This window comes from Acipenser ruthenus, chromosome 5, assembly GCF_902713425.1.
Source record: "Acipenser ruthenus chromosome 5, fAciRut3.2 maternal haplotype, whole genome shotgun sequence".
NCBI classification, from domain to species: Eukaryota; Metazoa; Chordata; class Actinopteri; order Acipenseriformes; family Acipenseridae; genus Acipenser; species Acipenser ruthenus.
The window spans coordinates 85,277,089-85,295,742 of record NC_081193.1 but is presented as its reverse complement, the minus strand read 5'-3'; the positions used below and the strand labels follow the sequence as shown (position 1 = coordinate 85,295,742).

At 39.0% G+C, this 18,654-nt stretch overlaps 1 protein-coding gene across 16 annotated transcripts in view; it reads right to left on the bottom strand.

The window, feature by feature from the left end:
* The window catches only part of LOC117402468 (neurexin-1), a 389,183-nt gene that overhangs the window by 226,944 nt on the left and 143,585 nt on the right, over nt 1–18,654 (bottom strand). For all 16 annotated transcript variants that reach the window (XM_059024684.1, XM_034003638.3, XM_059024689.1 and 13 more), the window contains 2 exons: nt 13,504–13,942; nt 10,166–10,549 (listed from right to left, as the gene is read on the bottom strand). In XM_059024684.1, coding sequence (XP_058880667.1) covers nt 10,166–10,549; nt 13,504–13,942 — 823 coding nt within the window. The remainder of the gene's footprint in view (nt 1–10,165; nt 10,550–13,503; nt 13,943–18,654) is intronic.

Sequence of the window (18,654 nt, the reverse complement as noted above, 5' to 3'; positions counted from 1 at the left end):
CCTGAAATAGAAGCAAAGCATTAAAAACCGTTTGCCCACTAGATATTCCTGAAGAGAGCAACAAGGAGAGGAGAAATATTGCTTGGAAGGGAGTGTGGGAAGAATAGGAAGGAAAGGAAGGTGGTGGGTTCTGTTGATTGCACTTTACAAATATGTAAAATGACAACAATTTCAATCAAGGCTGAATGCCCTAAACACATTGCTTAAAGAATCCGAACAAATCAAATTAAATTAAATTCTAAAGAAAACACTTGCATGATGACACTAGACATGGTTTATTCAGTCAATACAGGCAGAATGCTTCTCATTTAAGCAAGGGGACCCATGTAATACACAAGTGTATACAGTGTGGGATCTGTGTTGCAGGAACTCATTAGATTTTTTCTTCTATCAAGAACAAAGGGCTGCACATAACACGTATTGCAACTGTTATCAAAAAAGTAAGCACTTGTGTGCACTGTAGTATTTGCTACACACTGCAGCACAAGAAGCATGCTGTCTGCTGTACTTAATTGCCTGGCAGAGCCTGGCCAGGCAATTGTATTGTTTTCAGTAATATTCTAACTAGTCAAGTGCGTTCTATGAAAATAAAGTCAAGTATTTTTAATTGCATTGTCATGGTAAATTATTCCACATACCAAACACTATATACACGTTATTGGTATATCTGCACTGGTCCTCTGAGGTTGCTAGTTAAATATATTAATTGTCCCTAACATTATACTTGAAGGAATTTGTGTAAATAGGGAACAGTGGTGGTCTGATGAAATAGTAATTGTTTTTTTTTTTTTTTTTTTAGCTATTATCTAAATGGGTGTTAAGTCATGTCTCGTTAAGGGTGAGGGATCAAGTCTCTTTAAATATGCTCTTTTTTCCTGTTTATTTATTTATTTATTTATTTTTGGTTCTAGCTGATTCCATGTTTGTTAGAGTTACACGTCTTTCTAAAACCAGTTTAAGTGAAGATTATCTTCAGTTTGTTTTCATGAATTTGATATATTTATGAGTTAGTGATCGTTTCGAGTTTACAGAAAACTTTGAAATCCAATGGGATTTAAGAACAAAGAAGTCCATTCTCTTAATTTCCGTGCTGGGGATTTGTTTGTCTGGAGTGACCAGTTTCTGAGAGCTGTGGGTTTCTGGGGTTAAACCACCTCAATACAAAAGGCTCAATTAGGTTTTATCGGGGTTAAACAAAATTAGTTCAGGAGGAACTTTGGACACACTAGCACCCCTGCTCCAGGGTCTTCCCTTAGAAATAACCAGGGTAATGATTCCATAGCAGGGTTTTCAGTACATTCAGCTACTTCTGCTAAACCACCTATTTGGATTAGTATTTCCAGAATCCAGAGATACTGAAAACAATAGTGACGGGTTATGTTTTATAGAGCAGTGTGAAGATTTCCTAGCCCTCCACCCTATGGGGGACCCAGACATAATTTCTACTCGATCATCTGGTGGATAGATGAGAGGGGAGTTATACATAGCTGGGATAATTTTCGTAAAGCCACGGATTATTTGTCTGAGGACCGACTCCGAAATATGGTGCAAACGCCAGGCCAACAGATAAGGGATTTTGCGTATGATTACCGGCTTTGTGCCTAAAATGGAAGACTGGGCTTGACGAAGCCGAGTTGGTACGTCATATTTTTTATAATTGTAATCCTAAACTTGCCAGCAGTTTCATAGGCTCCGTTAAACCGGTATACAAGGTTGTAAGAGTTGGGACAATGGTAAAAAGGGATTGAGCAGCGCTGAAGTAATATTGGTCGAAGTTTAACCAGACTGGGTCTGAAAAGGGGATGAAAAAAGTGTTCATAAAGGGGAGTCAATTTAAGGGTGTCACAGAAATTAGTGTGGTACAGCATATGCATTTTTTTAAACCCAAAGATCTCACCAGAACATCCATGACTTTGCTGATGGTTTTTTATTGAAGTTCAGGGGATTAAGGGAGAAGCTTTGTTAGACACGGGCTGTACTTTCACTTGAATGCAATTGCAGCATTGGCAGAAGTTTACCCTTCCAATGGATAAGCTGTTATTGTGCCCTGAACAAGCGTTTGTGTTGGCCGATGGAAAAACACACGGTACACTGGGAAGGACACAACTCACTTATCTCTGGAATAATGCATAGTGGACGGTGGATACATATATTATGGATAATAATCATTTGGCTTTTCCTTATTTTAGGGCTTGACTTTCTGACCAAGACTGGAATGCAAGATAAATCTGGAGAATGACATGTATGATCTCAGGGAGAAAGAGGTTTATTCATTTTTTCCTTTTCTCAAGTAGGATCCTAAGGAATCCACTTGGCCAGTGCATCAGACCACTGTCAAGTTCAGATCACAGATGCAGATAGATATATATACATATATATATATATATATATATATATATATATATATGGCCATATCGAGACCTATGATTAAATCTGCCAAGTGGTAGATACTCGCCTCAAGTTCCCTTCCTGGGGAAAACCTTAGTAATCGCGCCCTGTATTCATACCAGCGATGGCATTCCTGCACGATGCAAGGCTTACCGAGATTCTCTTAGGAAAGCCAGTGCTGAGCAACATCTGCAACAGATGAGGGCTGATAGAATTATCGAGCCATTACATCCTGCTTGGTCCAAAGAAGGTGGACGGAAAGTATTGCTTCTGCATTGATTAGAGGTGTAAATGTGAAAACTCAACTTGATGCTTATCCAGTGCCCCATATGTCCATGACTTCTTGGACGGAGCTTGTATTTTCAGTTCTCTTGATTTGAGCTCTGGCTATTGGAAGACAGTGAGAAAAACTGCTTTCAGCACTCCATTTGGCTTATTTCACTTTAAAGTCATGCCTTTTGGTTTGAAAAGTGCAGTGCCCATGTTTCAGAGGTTGATGGAGAGATTTTTATCTGAATTAAGAGGGAAGAATTGTTTTGAATACATGGATGATATTGTTTACACTCTAGATAGATAAACGTATCTTCAAGATCTCCGTGCCATTTTCAAGATGCTCGACGAGGCTCACTTCTTTAGATCCCAGTTAAAGTTCCTGGGTCATATCATTTCGGGTAAGGGGGTGGAAATTGATACAGACAAAACTGCTGCAATTGAGGAGTATCCCATTTCTCACAACCTCAAGGAGGTACAGAGATTTTTAGGACTAGTGGGGTCGTACCATAAGTTTGTCCCTCGTCTTGCTGACATGGACGCTCCTTTAAAACAACCTGAAGAGGAAAGGAGTCGAGTGGAATTGGAATGAAGAATGCCATAAGAGCATGAACCATCTTAACGAAGCCTTAATTAATCCCCCCATACTTTCACAATCGGATGAGACATTACTATTTGTGGTGTACACTAATGCCAGTGAGGCAGGGCTGGGAGCTGTTTTAGCTCAGACAACGGCGGAAGCTAAAACGGTGATAAAGTAATTGTTTTAGCCTCTCGAATCTTGCATGGTGCCGAGTGTAATTATTTAACCTCCAAATAGGAATGTCTTGCGGTGGTATGGGCAGTTGAGAACTGGAGACACTACCTGGAAGGTACAGAGTTTGAGGTGGTCACTGACCATGCCACATTAACATGAGCCTTCATTTCTCCCAAAACAAACTCACGTCTTGCTCGATGGATGTTGCGTCTGCAGCAATTCCAGTTTAAGGTTTTGTACTGCAAAGGTAGTCTAAATGTACTTCCAGATGCTCTTTCTCAAGTGTCTCTCTCCTCAGACCATGCCAAGGGGCAATGTTTGTCGGTAAACAGTAATATTTCTAGGTTTGACTTGTCAGCTTCTTTGGCAGAGATTGTGGAGGCACAGTCAAAGGATCAAATGATAATGGATATCAAAATAGATCTTCAATCCTTTCTCGTCATCAAAAGTGATCGCATTGGGTATGAAGAACAGCTAAGCATAATATACAGGAGAGTGCCCATCAAAGGAGACAGTGTCTGTTACCAGGTGGTAGTTCCCAGTAGTTTAACCCCTGCTTTTCTGCACTATTACCACGATAATCCTTTGGGAGGACATCTGGGTCGGCTCAAAACTTTGTTGAAGATATTGAACATTGCTTGGTGGCCTACCATGCATAAAGAAGTCTGGTAACATGTGAAGAATTGTGTCCAATGTCAACTGTACAAACCGGGTAATCAAAAGCCTGCAGGGTTCCTTCAGTACACAGAAGTCGCTGAACCAGGGAAAATGTTAGGCATAGATTTAATGGGATCTTTTCCTCGTAGCAAAAAAGGCAACGTACACCTGGCAGTAGTAGTGGATTATTTCTCGAAGTGGAAGTGTTTCCGCTGTGAGATAGTAAGAAGATACTAACAGAGGAGATTTTTACTAGGTGGGGAACATCTACATTTCTGATGTCAAATAGAGGGGCCCAATTTACTAGTCAGCTCATGAGTGATGTGTGTAAAACATGGGGGGTAGTGCAGAAATTGACCACAAGTTACCATCCCCAGACCAACTTAACAGAGAGAGAGAACAGAACTCTCAAGACCATGATTGTTTCCTTTATAGGAGAGAGTCATAGGCTTTGGGATCGGTGATTGCCTGAGTTTTGTTTTGCCATCAATACCGCCCAATAAGAAACTACAGGGTTCTGTCCTGCTGAATTGGCACTAGGAAGAAAGCTAAAAGGTCCCCTCGAGTGCTTAATCTCTACTGCTCCTCTATTATCTAAATGGGTGCTAAGCCATGTCTCATTAAAGGTGAGGGATCAATTCTCTTTAAATAAGCTATTTTTTTCCTTTTTTTTTTTTTTTTTTTGGTTCTAGCTGATTCTGTGTTTGGAAATGGAAACTTAAGGGAGTAGCCATACGTAACCCATAACCTGCCTGTCAACAGACACGTCAAGATAAAGTCCAATTATGAGTGGTAGAGGCTAGCTGCAAGCCAATACAAATACAATATCACTCGACAGACAGAGGGTGCTTGCAGGTTGAAGACACACAGAATCCCATCCATTTTGAGGCTACAATAGTAATACAGTAGACCTTGGAAAGCATGACGTAAAGTAAGCTTTTTTTACTTTTACAAAATTACATGTAGGCGTAACCTCTGTAACTTCTTATGACGAGCCGTCACTGGTGTAAAGGTAATCAGTTATTCATCTGTGTTTGGACTGTCTTCTGGTGCCAGATACCTAAATGTTGTAATTACGCGCTGACTTACCCAGCATTGTCTAGGATCTGTCACTCAACTCTCCTTCCCTTATATGAGGTGTATTTGGGTGGGGGGAGGGTAATTATTTACGGTCAAGAGGGTAATCACTGTTGGCTTTTCCGTTAAGAGTTGAGATTGTTACAGCCCAATACTGTATGCCTTGCCAACCTCTGTAACATCATAAAGATGCCTGTATGGAAATGCCAGCTGACACAACAACCTGAGGACTGACTTCTAAAGGGCTGAACTAATTTCTATGACAGTTTATCAGACTATTTTTATGTAACAGTATTTCTAATGGTAAGTGCAACAACATATATATATATATTTTTTTTTTACAGGGAAATACAAATATCACAAGCTATCATAATTACATGTTTTTAATTTTCGTTTTTCTTTGTCTCCAAATGGTTGCTTATTGATAGCTGACTCCTACCAGGATGTGCCGCAAAACATTTAGAAGTTATTTGCTTTATAAATCTGACAAGCTCAACCCAAAGCAAACATAATTGATCACTGAGATGGTGCAATTGATTTGGTTCTAATAGCAAAATTAACATAACAATTAGCCTATGCTCTTTGCACACTCATGTTTTAGTACTGACATAATTAAGGGTGGTAGGAGATGAAAGAAGGTGATAAAAGACAAATCAGGAAATGAAACCCTTACTACCAACTGCCAATTAAAATCCAGCACAACTGAACCAGCGCGATTGCTCAAGGCGTTACTTTGATAGGGCTGTCTGCGTCCGACTCACCAGCTCTGCCAAGAGGGCTACGATCTGAACTCAACATGCAGGTTCTGGGAGTCACAAGCCAAGGGTTATTCTCATTGACAATGAAAAAGACAGAATAATAGGCAGAACAAATTAATAGGAAACAAAATCAGATCGGACCCATCATAAAATCACATTTTGACCGTTTCACAACAACAGTGAAAGACAGGTGCTACACTTATACTGTACTGTACGTATGCACTGTTTATATAGTGTGTACTGTAAATACTCTCGGCTCTGCCTATTGTTATCATTGTTCCAGTAATCTGTGATGTCTTAATTTAGCTGATGAAATGACACACTCTTCTGCTTTTTGGACACCTGGCTCGTGGTGGTTTCTTACAAGTCAGGAATCTCATTGCACACTCCCCTCGACTGTCCAGCTAAGAAATGCACACCTGTGAAAGCTTACGCATGTGGGTAGCTTCATACCAGCATCCACAACGACAAACTGAGAGGCAGCCAGAAAAGACTGCTGTAACACCTGTCTCTCCATATGCTTACTCCTTCCATAAGCAATTAAAACCATTTCTAAGAATATACTGATTTCCAACAGAAATGTACATTAACAGCATGGCAGCCATTTTACTTGAGAGCGAATTTATGCTGTGTTAATATTCCAGACACCTTGCTTACCTGTGCTGGGCTTTTCACAGACAAGCAAGCAAAACATTTTAGCCACCTTACGACACCAACCTCTTAATTTCCTCAATTGCTTTGTTACCTAATCTATGACGGGTCAATAAAGTACCCATGTTTTTCACTGAATTCCTTTCAAATCTACGAATATGGTAAGTAATAAAATAAATGTGTACTGTTTGATACAGATGCAGTTTGTGATGTAAACATTTGAAAAGCAGGATATTTTACTTCCACCTATTATAAATGGCATGTATTAACTTATGGTAATTCATAAAAAATTCATCACTGTGCATGGTGGCCTGACAATGAGACGGTATGCAACTGGAGTAATCCATGAACATTGAATCTTGTGTTTGCATATTTCAATGAAGACAGTTTTGTCCAAATGTATTGTAACCTCTGCTTAGATCCGTGTGGTATTTTTTAATCTCACTTCTGACATTCCTATCTCATATTTAGAAATTTCAGATGATTGTTATAAGAAAAATAAATAAATGCATCTGCAAATCAATGGGTTACCTTTGTTATGTACATAATATTGATTTTGACATCATATTTCTATTCTCATACTCTGGGTTTCCTTCAAATAATTGTTTCCCTCACTAATGATTTAGTTGAATTACATTGAAAGATCCCAGTCTCGTATGTAAAGCTACATCATTGGATTTTGCTGACAGTGTTCAAACAAGCCACATAAAATAAGATAACAGTATTTTAAGGTAAAAACATTAAACCCGACTTACGTTAGTGTAAACTCCAGCTTTTGAAAATAACCCTGTGAAAATAGAGCTGTGAAAGTGTTCATTCCCTTTGAAGTTGTCCTAGAAATCTCGGAATGCATAGTTAAGATATCCTACTTCATCACGTATTTTATGAATTACCATATACTGTAACCAGGGGAATAAAACACAAAAAACAATGAAGACAAAGCTATTGCCGAGTATTTATTCATTCATACTCGGAGGATCAGAAGCAGCCGTCATGGCATTACATATAGTCCCTGGGATCCCCAACACCAGGCTAACCTACAGGGGATTCCTCAATAACTCTTTTAACACATGTAAATAACATGTTTCAAAAGGGCTAACATTTACAAAAAAAACTAAAATACATCAAATACAAAGTTTATGCCATTAAGACTCTGCTTGTGTGTAACAGTGAGGGCAATTCAATGAAAGGCTTCCCTAATACCCAAGGAGACAGGTTACAGCAGCACTACAATCTTAAAGGCTACAAATCCCATTCTCCATATTTAAGACCTTTCAAATCCTGTCATGTTTTATAAACAGTGACATCTTCACACAATCACCACCATATGCTTATTCAGCTTTCTGCATGGGCTTAAGTAAAAGTTACAGGTTGCTGTGTACTAATTAAGGAAGCATATCCTACATTTCAATTTACAAAGGTGCTTGTTTCCCTCCTTAATGATAGTAAACAGATTTAAGATGGTGTATTCGGCCATTTGTTCTCATTCTTGCCATATGTAATATCTTAATTTTGCCACAGGGTGGAACACTGTGCACATTTAATGGAAGGCTTTTGTAATTCCTCTGACAGCTTCTTTGTGACTGGTGCCAGCCCTGTTCTACCAGCAAGGGAACAATCTGGAGGCATCAAAACAACTGGCAGAGTGCCAAAGTGCATCTAGTTTTAAATTATTTGCATATTGAAGGAAAGCCAAGAAGCTCAACCAGCACCAGTAACAATCCCTAAACGATACATGGCAGGCAAAGGAGTTATTCCAGAGAGGATGAGTTCAGCTTTCAGCCCATGTTCTATATTCAGTGTATGAGAAACACACGCTTGCAATTTCAGCAGCTTCCACTCCAGTACGAGTTTATGTGAAAACCTGGAATGGGAGAAACTGCAGTGAAATAGCAGTCTTATTTCCATACCTACTACATGCAAAGCCACTTTACTCAAGTGGTATTTTGAATTGTGCTGTAGGCAGCTGGCATGTTGCAAAAGTGCTGCACCGCACACCAGCAAAGTCCTAGTGCCATCACTGTTTGCTGTGATGTATATATCATCATTTTTAGGCTGTCCTTTTAAACTGTGATTTTCACTTCTGTAATACTGGTGGCCATTGTTGTTGTTTTTTTTTAAAGTACTTAAAGGGTTAATTATTCAAGTATTTAACTTTTTATTGCATGCCAACCGAATTGATACATCATTTGCGGTGGATTTAAGTTTCTGAATATGATAAAGAGGCTTGTAGCAAATTAGTGTTGCTGGAAACCACAGGCATTTCCAGTTAGCAAACAACTATTTGTATCTCCTCTAATGTAATTTATTGTGCCTTTACAATAGAAGTTCGTAATTCCAACATGAAGTTGTCAAACTTTCCAATTAAAAGTCAATGTGAATTTGTCTTATCAACTACTATAAATTTAGATTTGAGTGAAACATAATTGCCTTATGATAAACATCTGCTTCCATGTTTAGAGGCCAGTTTGGCACAATGTCTTGCTTAATTAATGTATTCACTAATTACATAGACTTAAATAGCGCTGAAGTTTATACACAGATTTGTGTAAGGCATGCTCCTAACCTGGTGTTAAGCTTATTTTTCTTGCTGCAATTGAACTTGATTCTTTTCTGTTTAATTATTAAATATTTGCCTTTCTTGCCTTTACAAAATGAAATTATAATTCAGATTTGGTCACAAGTGAACAGCTTGACAATGCTGGATTGTTAGTGGTGCAAGACAGCTGATCTGTATGTACAGGCAGCTTCAAGTGGCACTGCGATTTCCTTACGACAGGAGCATCCTAGAGCATTGCCATTAAAGTGCCCCTTCTCTAAACTGACAGACATCAGGAGATCCAGAAAACACTCTGCTGTTATAAAAAAATGTTTTAAAAAAGCCGTTGACTAAGCCCTAAAGAGCTCCACAAGGCTAATGAAAGATTCAGATTCTAGCAAGTAAACACAAATGACACAACATTCTCATTCTGACAGAGGCAGAGAGTCCCTGCAGGCAAAGGCATATGAGGCACATTGCTGAAGCCTTATGAAGGGCCAATAGGGTACGTGGTCTGTGAACAAATTCAGGTCCCCAATCCCTAATGCTATCAATCTCTCACTTTTTATCCACACAATTCTGTCACATTTATATTGCACTCCCAGAGCTAGAGAGGTACATGTTTTCCATAAATGAGTGTTACTGCTATTGTAATAAAATATATCTCATAATGTCATTCTGGGTGAAAATTTAATTGGGTGATACAACATTGACAAGATCTGATATTATTCAAAAGTTGCAGCTTTTGAGATCTCCATTAATCCTACCACAGGATGTTCACAGGGCACTCCGCTGCTTCTTATTGACAGATTACACCCGACAGATTCATCAATTCACCATGTGCCCTTCAAAAAAGTCAAACACACAACCCCACTGAAATGAATTTTAGGATAGGAATTAGACAAAGAAGAAAAGGATTTGCATTTTCAAACACCTCTGTGATGGCAGTAATGGTCTCACTTACTGAGGTAGCCCCGGATGCGACACTAGGGCGTCACAATAACTTTTCTCAAATCCCACACACAGTACAGTCCCAATACGACAATGTTTAAGACTGGGCACCCTTACCCCTTTCACATGATCGACCAAGGTATCCGGATCCAGAGCAATCACAGACGTATCTGTTCCAGCCCTCCCTGCAAACACCATTGTTCCGGCACGGATTGCTGAGACACTGCTTAGCCGGCTCCTTGGAGCAGGATGGCTTCACTCCAGCGGCCGCTTGGATTTCAGCCATGCGCCGGATATCTTTGCTCTGACCGTCAATGAACAGGTCCCTGATGCAACCCACATAGCCGTAATTGAGCAGCGCTGTCCACACTTCGGTTGGAAAGATGAGGCCCACTTTGTTCTCTGGCAAGCCACCTAAATACAAGTTGTCATCCAGGTCTAGGATTTCACTGTCTCCCGGTGAGGTGTATGGTGTGCGGTTGGTGTTCACCGATATGGTACCTGAAAGAAGAGCATTCTTATCATATAGTGGAAAGCTTTGATAAAAATATACAAATAAATAAATGCATCTTAATGCAGCAATGTGATTATGTTCTTCCAAAGTGGTTTGAAATCTGCAATACAAGGTAGCAAAAGGTATTACAGAAACTCTGTAACAAAGAATATGATTTAAGTAGGAATAGTTTATTCATTTTTTATTTTTTTATCCGTCGTTAATTTGGCTCAAAGGTCCCCCTTAATCCCAGCAGGGGAGCCATCCTCAGAGGCCCAACAGAGACCCAACAGTGGCTGAGTCTCTAGGTAGAGTGACGAAAATCAGTGCCCCCCAGTGGGAAGACAGCTGCAGAGGGTACAGAGGGGAGGCAGAAAAGCAAAGGAACACAGGCAAACCTTAATGCTCATCTCTTGGTTTGAAAAGGGAGGCACGCTATTTTTTTCCAAGAAAGGGAGCCCATTGCGCCACCTCTTTGACTACACCAAGGCTTGACAAATGCACATATTTAAACTGTACTGTAATTCATTCTTTCATTTTTCATTAGGCTCACAGTATATTTCAAACAATCATGAGGGCCAGTAATAAAGTTAATAAAAAAGCCTGTAGGTTCTTATTGGAGGTCCTCTGTGTATCTTATATAGGTTTGGGTATATACTTGAGATATCACTTTTAAACTATTAACATATGTATATAGTATAAGTTGTATAATTTATGTTAATTTATATATATATATATATATATATATATATATATATATATATATATATATATATATATAGTATGTTATACATGTACTGTTTATAATATTCAGCAAGTTAAAGACAGCTAATTGAAATTAACTAATGTGACTAATTGTTCCAAACAAGACAGTATGATGTCTCAGCCAAAACCAAACATATAAAAAAGGAAAAAATAAATAAATTATGTAGGCTGTGTCTGGAGACACTATAGTAAGGCTGCACCCACCTTATCATTTAATTCTGCATGTTGAATGTAAAAATCCATGAAACCATCTCTCAAGATATGATTAAGGGACAGCATGCAGCTTTTCCAATTGCTTCCGTACACATGAAAGTGAATTGCATGGGTTTCCTGGTGATTTACTGTTTTCATTCAGTTTTCCTTCTCAAACGGACACACTACAAACAACAATGTGCCTGACTGGGCTGTTTAAGTGAAGATTACATCCGTGATCTGTGATCCGCTGTTTGATTAATATGTTTATAGATTAGTTGTCTAGTGAGCAGCCATTGTGGATTTGTAATTAATGATGATTTCCTGAAAACCCTACAGTAAACCTTTAGCCTTGGATAGGAATCAGATGAAAGGCTGTTGAGAATGAGAATTGCAATACATTGTTACCAAGCAGTGGGCACATTATCTCCTTTTGTCCAGTTCATCAGCTTATATTTCCAGAATTATAAAGTAACATGAGTTTTCTTTATGTATCTACAGTATATGAGAAACATGTGTATTTGCAACTGTAATGTGAATTATTATTATTATTATTATTATTATTATTATTATTATTATTATTATTATTATTATTATTACTAGTCATAGTAGTATTTGTATTATTATTAATTCTTCACAGAAAAATAAACATGGTGTTTGACTTTATCCAGACTCATAAATATCTCACCTATTTCTTTTATTTTTCTATTTCTTTTATTAAACAGGCAATGAAAAATAAAATATATGGCAGGCTACAGTTCACTATTGTATTTCTCTCAGATGTCTGAAACCTCAACATAGCGCTCTCTCACCCAAGGGGCTTCAATGTTTTTCACGCAACAGTGCATCTGTATCTTCGATGCATTTTTTTTTCATAGCATTTACTGTTGTCTGTATGTAAATGAAAGAGGTACATCAATGTAAATATATAATTTTGTATACACTTGCAAAGCACAATGACAAGAGCAGTCAGCCACTGTTATACAGCGCTAAACAAAGCTCAAGACCTACTGAAGAATTATTAACCTAGCCCTAAAATGTTACATATCCTCCATGGACAAAGACCTGTGCAGATGTTCGAACCCTTCTGTACTGCAAACCTGGCAATAATGAGCAGACACACAGCCAAACATTTCCCCTAGGTTAATGCTAATGAGTCTCTTCCATCATATTCATTATCTCAGCAATTTCATTTTTAACTCTGTTTTCAGGGAAATGCAATCTTCATGCTTCATGATGTTTGCAAATGCACCCTGAAAGCTGTTTCCAACTACGATATACAAGTCATTGCTAAACAAATAAACTACCGCTGTAAGCATGTTGAATAGCAATAACCTTGGTGTATCACAGAAATAGAGGGTTTTATTGAAAGGATTTAGATACCAAATGGGATATAAACTGTTCTTTTACAATGCAGGGCTAAAATGGACACTGTTTTAAGTATACAGTACTAAAGTGCTGCAGTTTAAGCTACAACTAGATACATGGACCCTGTTATGCAGTTATATAATTTACTTGTATTCTGTCACGTTATGGCTATGTGCAAATTCAAATGATATTTACAAGATACACGCAAAAGGACTTGACTTTAATACTGGTGTTTTTCCAGGGTAAATGGCCAATTTTGTGCTTCTTTTTTGTTATGGTGTTTTCTGTGTGGACCCTCTACCCTCTGGTGTACCAGTTAATAGCCCCTGGATGAGACTGAAACCTCCAGGGGAGATATGTCCACCATTTCCTGATCTCAATTGCACTGCCTAGCAGGTGGTCCACCATATCAGAAATGGGGAGAAAAGTGACATCTGAAAGGAGACTAGATCTCAAATCAAGCCATATTAGCAGAAGGTAGTGATACTGAGCATGTTGGAGGTGAACTCAGTCTCTGCTGCCCTGTCTCTTTTAGCAGCCTTAACAATTAGGTAGTACAACACTACTGGATGAGGAAATCTGCAGGGGAAATACAATACAGGCAACATGAAATGCAATGAAAACCAAAAAGTAGTACCTGATCGTCCATCTCTCTGAAAGTCGACATGATACCACTCTCCGTCATTCACTTTCTTGTTTACAGCTCGTGTTTTAATCGTACCCGATCCCATATCAAGGAGGAGGTACAGATGGCCATCAAGCATTTCTACAGCGAAGAAGTCCACCTTCAACATTTGAGGATTCTTGGCATCTTTATGGTGCTTTGGCTTGCCATGACTAAAGAGGAGCAGCCCATTAGGCTCCGTGGTGCGGAAGTCAAAAGATATGGAGCCTGTTTTCTTAGCGTTCCATTTATGTAGCGTGATATAGGACTCTGGAGTCTCAAATGTGATTGGGTCCAAGGTGGCGACGTTTTCACATTTAAATGCCACAACACCGTGAACCTTCATTTTGGCTTCTCCTTGTTTGGCCAGTCTGGACAACTCAAGCCTGACGTCATTGTTTTTATACACGACCTGTTCACAAAGTAGGGACATGTTAGAGCAGTAAATATGTTTCACGACTAATCTGATGAGACTTTTTCAGTTTCAGATTTCAGAGTTTCTGAAATACATGTACAGGATTCTGTTTGCAGTGTGAAGCGGTGTTATATCGAAAAGGGGAAAAAAAGGATAAAAAATACAGTGAAATAAAATCGACAAGGGGTTACATTTAAAAAAAAGGAGAATGACGAACAGACACTCTCCCGTTTAGCGACAACATTTTTCATTTTGCATGCTTCCAAGTTAAAAAGATCACCTTTAAAACAACCAAAAAAAATAAAAAATCCTGCAAGCCCTTTGTCCAACCAAAATACTTAAGAATTTTATTGCAGCAGGAAAATGGTGATAAATCAGTCCTGATAATGATTTCCAAACACACACACACACACACACACACACACACACACACACACACACACACACACACACACAGTGGTGGACATTGTCAAATTAATGTAAGTTTTACATTTTTACATTATTTGTAAAGTAAATGTGGGCAGAGTGCAATTAACCCACTGCATGCAAAAGATTGAAAGAGTCTGATTAATTAATTAACAAAAAAAAAACATGATTGCATTTGTGAGTACTACAGTACTGTGTGTCGTCAAGGGGGTGTCACAGCATTATGAGCAAAACCAAAACAGAAAAATCCAACCCAGTGATGTTTCTTCTACAGTTAATTCCTCCTGGCATTTTGTTCCATGCTTCTCTCACAGAAGTTACTCAGTACCAAATTTCCAATGACCTTTAACAACACAGAAATCAACACGATGAAACCACACAAAGGACATATACAGCAAACAGTTATGACAGTCCAAGCCAGGTTTTCTGATGTGACCTTGCTTAACCTAATATATACATATACCTGCAAGCTGAATGAAGGCTACAGAGGTAACAAATGAATGCATAAAATAAAGTATAATTAAAACTAAAATAACACCTTCAGCACATTTGAAACATAAACTCTCAGCTCCCCTTTGAAAAGAAGCCCTTTAGAACACCAAATTGCTCATCAGGGAGGACAGAAGAAAAAGAAACACAGACCTCTTATACTCTATGGTGGTTGTCAAAAGTTCATTGTTATTAGAACAACCTGTACACACAAAGAAAGTTGTTTGTAAAAAGAGCAGCCTTTCATAAATTTGCATTCATAGAGTACTGGTACTTAACAAGGAGAGGAATAAGAACAAGGCATAATAGTATACAATGTCAATTTTCTCTGAGGCAAGTACTTCAGCGCATTAGTACACAAGCTGGCTGCATTGCTCAGATACCCTTGTTCCACTGTTGTGACAATGAGTATTTATCCTAATGTACTGAGAGCTTCTGGCATAAGCATCTCTATACGCAATTACCTAGCAAGTTAATGATATTTTACTTACAACTTAATTGCTACGTTGTTAATAATGTTAATGTTTTATGGCAGATATTTACCAGTATATAAAAATGCAGTTTTATTTAGGCAGAATTATTTAGTGTCCTAATATTCAACATCCACGTATGCTGCGGCATTTCTAGCAAGCTGTACAAGCCGTGGTGAACACAATGATGCATATATATCATATAGTCATTTACTATGGGCGTTACCGTTACCAAATGATACAATGCTTTATAGCAGGGGTGGCCAAAGTTGGCCCTTCCTCTCCTGGTCTTTGTTCCAACCCAGTTCTAAATTGCTGAATTAAACCAATTAAACCATCCAGACCCAGAAGTAGTTCATTATTTCATTTTACCTAATAAACCTGGAGTGGACTGTGATTGGCCACCCCAGCTCTATAGCTTTTCATAACTAAGACCACCTATGGGCCCCAACAGTGCCTTCTATAGCATGAGCAAAGTGCTATGTTCCCCCTGACTTCTTCTGTGCCAGTACAGAAATTCAACACTCTACTCTGCTAAATATTAGCCACAGCATTTGTGGATAGACATGCAGACTTTCAATAATGCTTATAGTACAAGAAACTGTGTTCATGAAGGTATTTTGCAAAACATTTGTCCACTTGACTTATTTTCTTATATAAATGTGTGTGCGTGTGCGTGTGCGTGCGTGTGCGTGTGTATGTGTGCATGTGTACGTGTGTGTGTGTGTGGGTGTGCGTGTGTGTGTGTACGTGTGTACGTGTGTGTGTGTGTGTACGCGTGTGCGTGTGTGGGTGTGTGTGTGTGTGTACGTGTGGGTGGGTGTGCGTGTGTGTGTGTGTGCGTGGGTGTGTGTGTGCGTGTGTACGTGTGTGTGTGGGTGTGTGGGTGTGTGTGTGTGTGTGTGTGTGTGTGTGTGTGGGGGGGGGTGTACGTGTGTGTGTGTGTACGTGTGGGTGTGTGTGTGTGTATGCGTGTGTGGGTGTGTGTGTGTGTGTGCGTGCGTGTGTGCATGTGTGGGTGTGCGTGTGTGTGGGTGTGCGTGTGTGTGTGTGTGTGTGCGTGTGTGCGTGTGTGTGTGGGTGTGTGTGTGCGTGTGTGTGTGTGTTGATGAATCCCAAGCTAAGTGTCCCTATGCCTGCCTTGTATTTATTCCGGAAACAGCTGACATTTTACGGTAGTCTGAAACAGAGCATCCTGTTTTGCTGTTAGCCCACTAAACTGAATTTAGAGTCAGGAGTGTTTTGAGTAGCAGAACAATTATGCATTCTTAATCTCGCTTTTTGGGCAAACTTGGATAATCCTAAATAATGACTCTCAGTGATTAAAATGTAATTACTGTAATTACTGTTCTTGTAACTGTTCACACTTACTATGACCGGTATATTAAACACTTAAAAGTAATTGTAGCTAAAACACTTCCATAAATCTATTTCATTTTGAACTTCCATTAGCTACACGGGTCTCAAATGTGCAGTCTTTTAAAAAAACATGTTTTAGCAAAGATGTATTTTTATTTAAAAACAGACATCTGGTACTACACTAAGTTAAAGGAAGTTTCTCAGTTTGCTTGCCTTCTCTTCCAGGAAATCTATTACTTACTTCCTTGGTTATTTCACCGCAGCAGTGTCTTCTGGGTCAAAGCATCTAACTGGCTGCAAAGTATGTCAGTTATTAGGGAAAGCATCTAATTGGTTATTTGACTGGGAAGAAGCCAGTGAAGGTGTGGGGATAATTTCAGCTTCCAGGTGAAATAACCCAGGAAGTGGAAGACTAGCTTGGCTTGCAAACAGAGATTTCACCTAGATAGTACCAGCTATCATGTTTTTAATTGAAAATACATGTTCGCTAAAACATGTGCTTCTTCCAAAACTGTATAATGAATGGATGTACATGGCAGAGAAAATGTATGGGATTATTTTGTTAGCTACTTACTGTAGGATGAATAGGCATTTGTTTTAAAGTGTGACCAATACTTTTATTTGTCTTTCTTGGTCTTGGTGTTTCTTTGCACACACTTCGCTACCATTTGTCTTTATCATACAGGTGTTAATTAAGGTTGATTGTCTGTTTCACTCGCACATCAAGCATTTTCAAAGTTTCCTTTCACCTACACCTGTGTCACCGATTGCCAAAGGGCTAGCTTGTCGGATTGGGTTCAGCACCCAGTTTGCAGCACATACAGAGCGCTAGAAAAAGTAATCTTTGGCAGCAGCACTATCGCTTTACATGAGGGATCTGATTACCAAGTGACACCCAAGCTTGTCAGTACAGTTGCTTGGATGCATTTAATATCAGCTAGGTGCTGTCTGTATTGCAAAGTTCATTGCAGTTATTCTGGAGCTATTCCAGTACATCTGCATGAATTGACATACTTAATTCTGCCTTCATTCAATGACTATTGTTCATCTGATTGCTTAAAAGCCTTTTATGAAGTAATTAATCGGAATAGGAGAGGTAAACTAAGGTAACACTGAGGCTCCTGGAACTAGTAAATAGGGCCATTTGTGAAACAAAAGTTACATAACCAAAACAATACAGCTAGTTAAATGGCTTTGAACCTTGAGCATTTGGGATTTTTCTTGTATACATCTCCTCAAAAGAAGAACCCAACGTGTACTCCACTGCTGCTTTGTGTAGATACAAAACAACACATCCTGTTGTGCCCTGGCCTGGACAATAATACACCAATTAAAGCAGATGTAAGCATTATGCAAATACACAATCATTTCAGCTAATTAGATGTTCTTAGTGCACATGATGTGTCGTCCTTTTCCATGTCTGCACATTACAGGGAGATGCATGACGCTGTATGGCAAGAGGCAGTGGTAGGTCTAAGTTATGTAACAAGATGATATTGCGCTGTATGTTTGTTTTGTTTTTTTCACATTGATAGAGAATTACCGTATATTACAATAGTGATGAATGACCCTTTTTAACATTGGTGCTGCACTCCTTTGTATGAAAAGGCAAGCAAAATTTGCTGGGCATTCATCTCAATAGGGCATTGCCTCAGGGAGATAAACAAAACCATGTACAAACCTGGTACTGTTCTTATCAGACCTCTGCATATTACAAGAATAAAACATGTTATAACAGTGGTAATGACCTCCCTAGCGGTCATTGCCTGGCAGTTAATGTCCAACACAGAGGTCATTAACACTTCATTCTTTGATTCCAGGCAGTAAGGGCATTGTTCAGAATGCTGTACATGATGTTTGCACAGTCTGTCCTCATTTTGATCTGTAATATGGCAATGTTCCTTCGTTTATTTAGTGTGAGTGGTTCTGTCAGCTTAAACATCTGAGAAATAATGTCTGTTTTGT